The sequence below is a fragment of the Coturnix japonica genome, chromosome 1, assembly GCF_001577835.2.
Source record: "Coturnix japonica isolate 7356 chromosome 1, Coturnix japonica 2.1, whole genome shotgun sequence".
NCBI lineage: Eukaryota > Metazoa > Chordata > Aves > Galliformes > Phasianidae > Coturnix > Coturnix japonica.
The window spans coordinates 74,341,356-74,349,602 of NC_029516.1; the positions used below are offsets into that span (position 1 = coordinate 74,341,356).

Sequence of the window (8,247 nt, forward strand, 5' to 3'; positions counted from 1 at the left end):
GTGTTGCATGAAGTGAACCGCCATGGATACAGTGCTGCAATAAGGAATGCTTGCTCCTTAATACCACATTGGTCTTAAAGAGTTATCTTTTGGATTTGAATTTCTGTTCAGTAACAAAATGACTTTGAGTCCAGTTCATACACCTCGAGGAATTTAGTGTCCTAGATCAGTTTCTATTAGAGAGCTATTCACATCAGTCTCTTGTGAGCACACACACCTCTTTTTCTTAGCCTTGTTTAACCCTGACTGACAATTTTCATTGGCAGCTAATGACCAAATACATTGCAGCAGAGAGGGCTGCTGAAACTTGCAAATAATCTCTGCCTTTCCTTCTGTCTATGCTTGATATGTGAACAGGTAGTGAGATTCACTTGTCTGATTTCTTGATGTAGATCACAGTGAAAAGGAACTGAGGATGTATTTATGGGGAATTCAACTCACAAAATTAGTGCTTTCTGCCAAGGTTCATATGAACAAGGTAGAATTCTTTGTACCTTCTCAAATCAAGAGACCTGTCCATAGCATATTCCACCCTATGCATGTGCAAAGCATGTTTTTTGGTTTATTGAGTTAGACTGCTGCATATTAAAGAGTCAAAAGGAGAAACCAGTGAACTACAGGCCTATCATCCTGACCTTAGTGTCAGAGAATATCATGGCTTTAAGTTAAGCCAAGGGAGGTTCAGGTTAGATAGCAGGAAAAATCACAGAGGAGTGGTGGAGTAATGGAAGAGACTGCCCAAGGAGATGGTGGAGTCACCATGCCTGGAGATTTTCAAGAAAAGGGCACTGTGGAACATTGTGTAGAGTGGCCACAAGCATGGTTTGATGGTTGTAGTAGGTGATCTCCATGGTCTTTTCCAACCTTTATGTATGGAAAATTATGGATTCTGTATCTCTTCTTATTATCAAATTCCCCATTTGATAAAACAGAGGATAAACTAGATGTCATTCTCTTTTTCAGGAGAACATCTTAAATGCCTGTTCTCGTGAAGTGGAAGTAATAGGGTCAAACCAAGTAGTAAGCAGTGTTTTGTGATGGGGAGCATACTGATAGGCTGTCACTCAAAGGGAGATAAAGATAAGTGGGTACCCATGGAATAACTCACCATGGCCTACTGTAAGTCTTGAGTAGAAGTATTCTCTTTTTATCACTAATCTTCCACCTATCTGTTTCTCCACCAACACAGAGCTTTTACAAAGTTCCTTTCAAATCAAGGATATATATATTTATATATAATATTATATAATAATAATAATAATAAATAATAATAATATGTTTTCTGTACTTGTGTGGTCTGACATGCTGGGAAGGAAAGCATCTGGAACTATGTTGGAGGTCTCTGGAGAATAACTCTGTCTGGGTGGAGTAATTTATACATTATTTTGTGTAATAGTAATTGCAGTGCCCATGAAGGAAGGGCTCCAGACTGCTAAGACATTTTTCCAACCCTGTGATCAGCCAGATGATCAGAGGAAGAAGTTCAGGTTTCTCTGCAAAGCTTATAACCAAGACAGAAGTAATTCACAATATCTATGATACTGTTAGTAGCTTTCTCCTTGTTACAGCTTTCTGGGCATCCCCCTAGTGCTCTAACCTCACATCTTCTGGTACTGGCTAGCTCACATCTGTTAGAATCAGACTTCTTCAGACAGCTTGGCCTCATCAGGATTTCCAATTCCTGACCTTTATGCTTCCTTTTATCAGCATCAGCTTCACAGAATGAAAATGACAACCTGTGTCCAAGGAGATTTCTCTATGAAGCTCCAAAAGAAAAGAAGCTTGAGATGGCAGGAGTGAATAAATGAGAAGGAAATGGTGGAGGAGGGAACACTCCACATTTTCCTGCAAATTGTAATGCATAATGTTTCACTGCTTGCATATGAGATATAAGAATACCCATTGGGCCAGGCCAGAGTATCATTATTAGGTTAAAAAGCATGTGTATGAAACCACTTTTGATGCCATTTATTTTCTCTTTGTATTTCTGTTAAAGCAGACAGTGGCATTAAGCTTGTTTAATTTACTCATACTTCTTTATCAAATTCCACTTTTAGATTCTTACACACTCGCTGTGCAAGAGATGCTGTAGCTTTGGTAGGAATATTCAAGAAGAAATGTTCCATAATGCTAGTAGTGATTTTGCATTATTTTCCCTTCTGTCATTTTCTGAGAACCAAGGTGAAGCATGTACTGCAAGAGCCTAAAGAAATAATTTGTTAAGAATGATTTCTTTGTTTGCCTCTCAAAGGGCAGTTGGTTCCTCATAGTTAAAAGATGAAAAGGTAGTTTCTGCAACCAAGATCTAAGTAGATGAAAGCTGAGTAAAGAACAGGAAAAGAAATGAAAAAGCATTAAACCAAAGAAAGCAGGCTGGACATAGGGAAAAGTGAATCAACAGTTTAAGAAGTTATATGTGAAAGTTAATTCTGAAAGATACATTTGCTCTGTACCCGTATCAGTTAGATGCTTTACTAAACTATTCCCCATTTAGATTATTCAGCCAAACTAAGTCTTCCTTAGAGAAAATGTCTGTAATTTTCCAGTTTCCGTCAAGTAAATAACAGCAGGAGAACATTTGTTTATATGATGGCATTCTGGTGCCAATCAGAACTTGGGATATGCTGTAACTGAAGGGGACAGCTCATGTTAACTTTTTGCTTTGGGTTCTTATGGAGGACTGTTTGTCACTATTGGGTAGCAAATGTTCTCAACCACAACCCCAGACAAAACTGTGCGTGGGATTTTAGGAACATTTACAGTATAAATCTTGATATATTGGAAAGTGAATGCCAGCTTTTTGTACAAGTAGCTGTGGCATAAAAACCGGCATGCAAATTCCTTGAAATGACATTCTAGATAGAAACCACATTTTCATGTGGACTCTTTGCATTAACAAGTTGGTGTAAAGGGTAATTGAAGTAAGAATTTGATCATTTCTGGAGCAGGTCCACATTCATGCAGCCTAAAACCCAGCTCAGTGCTTACATTTGGCTGACTCTAGGCTTTTTAAAGCAATATAAGCTGGTAGGAAGTTCAAGGCCCAGAAATGTGGTTGAAACACCGACCAGCTACATTTTCATTGTCTCCAGAAAAAGGTTCAGAAGTTCAGAACCTTCTCAACTCTGCGAAAGAGTTGTATAATTTTACTTCTATCCTTAAAAAGGTGTTATCTTCTTATTAGTGCCTTTGTTTGTGACTTTTATGGTGTAATCTCTTTTGTTCTCCTAGTGGGCAGTCACCTTTGTCAGTATCCTGTCTGCAGAGGAAAAAAGACCCAATATCCTCTTCTCTTTTTTTGTCACCTGCTTTGCTACAGGTAACATCAGTTGCAAGGGGATGACAGAGCGCATTCATAGCATCAACCTTCACAACTTCAGCAATTCTGTGCTCGAGACCCTCAACGAGCAGCGCAACCGTGGCCACTTCTGTGACGTGACGGTCCGCATCCACGGGAGCATGCTACGCGCCCACCGCTGCGTGCTGGCGGCTGGCAGCCCCTTCTTCCAGGACAAGCTGCTGCTGGGCTACAGTGACATCGAGATTCCCTCAGTGGTGTCAGTCCAGTCTGTGCAAAAGCTCATTGACTTCATGTACAGTGGGGTGCTGCGGGTCTCGCAATCAGAGGCCCTCCAAATTCTTACAGCTGCCAGCATCCTACAGATCAAGACTGTGATTGATGAGTGCACAAGGATTGTCTCACAAAATGTAGGAGAGGTCTACCCGGTGATTCAGGATTCTGGACAGGAGACACCCAGAGGAACACCCGAATCAGGCACCTCGGGGCAGAGCACTGACACAGAGTCTGGCTACCTGCAGAGCCACTCACAGCACAGTGTGGACAGGATCTACTCGGCCCTCTATGCCTGTTCCATGCAAAATGGCAGCGGGGAGCGCTCCTTCTATAGTGGGGCTGTGGTCAGCCACCATGAAACAGCCCTGGGTCTCCCTAGGGACCATCACATGGAAGACCCCAGCTGGATTACCAGGATCCATGAACGATCACAGCAGATGGAGCGGTACCTCTCTACCACTCCAGAGACCACACATTGCCGCAAGCAACCACGCCCTGTCCGAATTCAAACATTGATGGGCAACATCCATATTAAGCAGGAGATGGAGGATGACTATGACTACTATGGCCAACAGAGGGTGCAGATCCTTGAGCGCAATGAGTCTGAGGAATGCACTGAGGACACTGACCAAGCAGAAGGCACTGAGAGTGAACCCAAAGGGGAGAGTTTTGACTCAGGAGTCAGTTCCTCCATTGGTACTGAGCCTGATTCTGTGGAGCAGCAGTTTATGACTGGTCTGGGCAGGGATGGACAGCAGGAACCTTCTCAAGCAGATCAAAATGATATCCCTGCTGATGGCAGTCAGCCTCAGCAGCAGCAGCAGCAGCAGCATGTGGATGCCAACTCTTCCTCGCCAGAGAGAGGCAACGACGTTGAAATGGACAGCAAAGGGCTCACAGTCAATAACAGCACCGAAAAGGGGGCTTTGCAGCCTTCTGTCAACACAACTGTTGCCCAACCATTGCCAACCACACAGATCTACTTACGCCAGACAGAATCCCTCACCAGCAATCTGAGGATGCCACTGACTCTGACCAGCAACACTCAGGTCATTGGCACAGCTGGCAACACGTACCTGCCTGCCCTTTTCACTACACAGTCTGCTGGCAGTGGCCCTAAGCCTTTTCTCTTCAGCTTGCCCCAGCCCATAGCTGGCCAACAGACACAGTTTGTGACAGTGTCCCAGCCTGGCCTGTCAACTTTCACTGCTCAGCTGCCAGCCCCTCAACCCTTGGCCCCATCTGCGGGCCACAGCACAGCAGGTGGGCAAGGCGAAAAAAAGCCTTACGAGTGCACTCTCTGTAACAAGACTTTCACCGCCAAACAGAACTACGTCAAGCACATGTTTGTACACACAGGTAAGAGTTTGTCCTATTGGCTTACACATGAAGCCAGGGAAAATCCTTTACAAACAAGGACTTAAGTTCCGTTTCCCAACCTGAAAGCCCTCAGCACAAACAGAAGGGAGAGGCTACCCAGGGAGCTGGTATCACTGAACACTAAGCTGACTGCATTGAAGTTGAGCCCCTGTGGATACACATAGGTCCCATGCAGGGGTCTAACTGTGCATGGTGCAGAAACAAGCTATTTTTTTTTGCTTGGAGTAAAAGGTGTCCTGCATCCATACAAGAAAATGGTAAGCACTTGTTTTCCTCTCCTGGCTGACCGGGCAACACTTGACAAAATTATAATAGAGTCATCGAAAGAGGAATGCACCTACTGAGGAAAGGCTTCCCAGTACTACAGCAGTAAGGGTTTAGGTTCAAATAGTGATGACTGGAATGACTTCAGGGCATGCTCATTCCTGGTGGAGTTGCAGCACTAGGTCCAGGCCTGGGTGTTACACACAGCACCTCATATTTTCTAAATCTCACATATTTCTATACAGTAGTACATTTGGAGTATTTCAGGAAGCTTTTCTGTACTTCACTGAAGTTGGCTTCTATAATCCCGTCTCTTGGTAAGCCAGATGTTTCACTAACTAGGACTACAGAAACATGGGACTCAGAAAAAAAATTAAAGTAATAAATGTAGAACACAGCAACAGCACCTTTTTTAAAAAAATGTTTTTATTATATGGTCTTTTGAGGCAATGTAGGTGACTGCTTTTACTACTAATCCAAAACTGCCTTTTCTAGCTTTGTTTAGTTACAAGTTTATAAATCAAGGAGATTATCTATCTGTCGATCATGGAGAAGCTGTCCAGGATTTAGGACTAAATTTTGCTTGCTTTAGCCCTCATCTCATTTTGATTTTGGAAAGAAATTCTAGTTTAGAGAAAGAGTAAATATTTCTCTCACCAACAAGTCTTTCTGTTAACATCAGCTCTTAAAATAAATGCTGGGTTTGTGATATGTAGAGTAGAACCTTGAGAAACTGCCTAAGGTATGGAAAGAATGTAAATCATACCTCCCTACTGTATCAAATAAATTTCACTTCCATGTGTGTAAGTAAACTTTTAACTATTTAATGTATAATCATCACTTAAATTAAAAAATCCTCTAGAAATCTAAGGCAATCATGTACATATAATTTACATGAAAGTTCACTTCTTGGGACTGATAAAATATGTATGGCTGCAAAGATCAAGAATCCTGAGTCCCAAGATTATCCTTTTGTGCGTGTTCATATTCTCTCTTTCTGTTGCGGATGAGTGGCTAAAATACTATGTAAATAGTATTGTGTTTTTCAAGAAAATATCCCATTAAAAAGACAGTCAGTTATATCAGCCTGCGTCCTTGTTTTAAAAGCTTGAAAGGCTATTTTTTTTTTACAAATAATTTCTGAGATCAGGTGCTTTACTTTTTCCAGTCTGAACTATGAGCTGCATGCAGTGCTTGAAGTCAGATAGAAGGTAATACTGAAAGACCTGTCCTAAAGTATTCCTAGATGTTACACACAGTCAACCAAGGAAACCAATAGATGTTTCCAGTCATTAATTCGTATTTTGTTTTTGTGGATCTAAGAATGCCCCAATTAATGAACTTCCATTAGCAAGGAGAGAGTTGTGTAAATAAATGATATCCGTGTTCGTTTAGAAATGAACTGGCACCTGGAATATCTAAGAAGCAATAGCCTTGAGCAACAGAGAGCAGGGCTTCCAAAAAACTTTCTAAAAATAACCTTTTATGCACAGTCCTGAAGGAGGTGTGTCTGCTGCTTGCCCGTTGTGTGGCTCTTGTGAGGATTCAAGGAAAATGAGAAAGATCTGGGAGATGCAAGTGTTTGAATTTGTCTTGCTGTCAAGAGAATTCTACTCATAAACCAAAATTTAACAACCCTAAGATCTCGCAATCTCTGTATGTTTTTAAGGTTTGAAGATCTATATTCTGACACAGCTTTTCATGCAGTGAAAGCACTGCAGTGTAGACACAGACCTACCTCCTTTTCTTCTTTCACATGTTGTTCCATGTGAACTGGCATTAAGGTATCCCACCATGTTCTCAGAAGTGTGGTGTTCTGGAAACACGGTGCTAGAACATATGCAGTGACCGGCACCTTATAAACCATTATTGCCTTCTCCTGTCTATCTCCTGCATATTAATACTGAGTAATTTTCTTGTGTTATTGGCCAAAAGCAGCCAAATATAAAAATAATGAACCAAAAGGGAGAACGTATGCATCTAATTCATGGAACAACTGATTTCAAGAGGAAGAACCATGGGAATAAAGAGTCTACAGTAGGAAAAGACAACACAGTGAGGAGATAAGAAGCACATAAATTGGCATAAAAAAAAGAAAACCTAAAAAGTTTTAAGACTTTTAGGAAGGAAGAACTCCCAGGAAGGTTTTGAAGCTAAGATTAGAAAAAAGCCAGAACTCAGCATATCTTAGAAATATGTGCAGGCAAAAATGAGGGTGTTTTTACAGCATAATCTTAACAAGGTCTAGAGCAGAGGAGACTGACTTATTACAAACTCTGGGAGATATGTTGCCTAAGGCAAAAATGAGCGCTGTAAATGTAATCAGTCTCTTGTAAATTAGCCTGACATGATTATAGCTGACACACTATCGTTTTCTACATAACACATGCCAAGTATATTGGCCTGTCTGTGCTCACCACACTACTGTGTTCAACAAAGCCAAGAAATGTAATTTTTTTTATACCGAGTATCTTTGACCAAGTCAGAACAAAATCATCATTGCTACATAGACATGGAGCTTGTGGATTCTATCCACAGGTGTTGCCATCATATGTGGAAGCTGTGGAATAAAGAGAAACAAAACCTCAGAAGTGACGAAAAAAAGTGGATCCCTCCCATCCAATCCATATGAATCATCCTCTCTTAAAACTGAATGTACCTCACTGCACAAAGAGTAAATAATGTATTACCATCGGAATGCAATGGTCCCTGAAAATTGACTCTTCAAGATTTAAAAGCAGATTTAAAGCAGTCCTAGGCAGACTGTAAAAGGGAGGAAGTAGGATGTGAAAGAAAAGGATCTCAAGCTAGGCAGGAAATTGCAGAATAGCCAAAGGAAAATTACTTTTCAGTCAGCAAAACAGAGGATGACTGTGTCTGTTTCAGAGTTATGAGAATGTCTCTCTCCTTGATAGGCAAGGGGCTGATGATTTGCCACATCTGAAATATACAACAAGAGATTTAAAAAGATTTTAGGCACCTTTTGATGCATCATTTGGGTTGTTGGATGTTGTCGGTATTATTGATAC

General features: G+C 41.3%; 1 protein-coding gene across 9 annotated transcripts in view; it reads left to right on the forward strand.

The window, feature by feature from the left end:
* Positions 1-8,247, forward strand: part of ZBTB20 (zinc finger and BTB domain containing 20) — a 447,669-nt gene that overhangs the window by 421,256 nt on the left and 18,166 nt on the right. For all 9 annotated transcript variants that reach the window (XM_015875890.2, XM_015875884.2, XM_015875917.2 and 6 more), the window contains one exon: positions 3,320-4,933. In XM_015875890.2, the coding sequence (XP_015731376.1) occupies positions 3,340-4,933 (1,594 nt within the window). In that variant the 5' untranslated portion in view covers positions 3,320-3,339. The remainder of the gene's footprint in view (positions 1-3,319; positions 4,934-8,247) is intronic.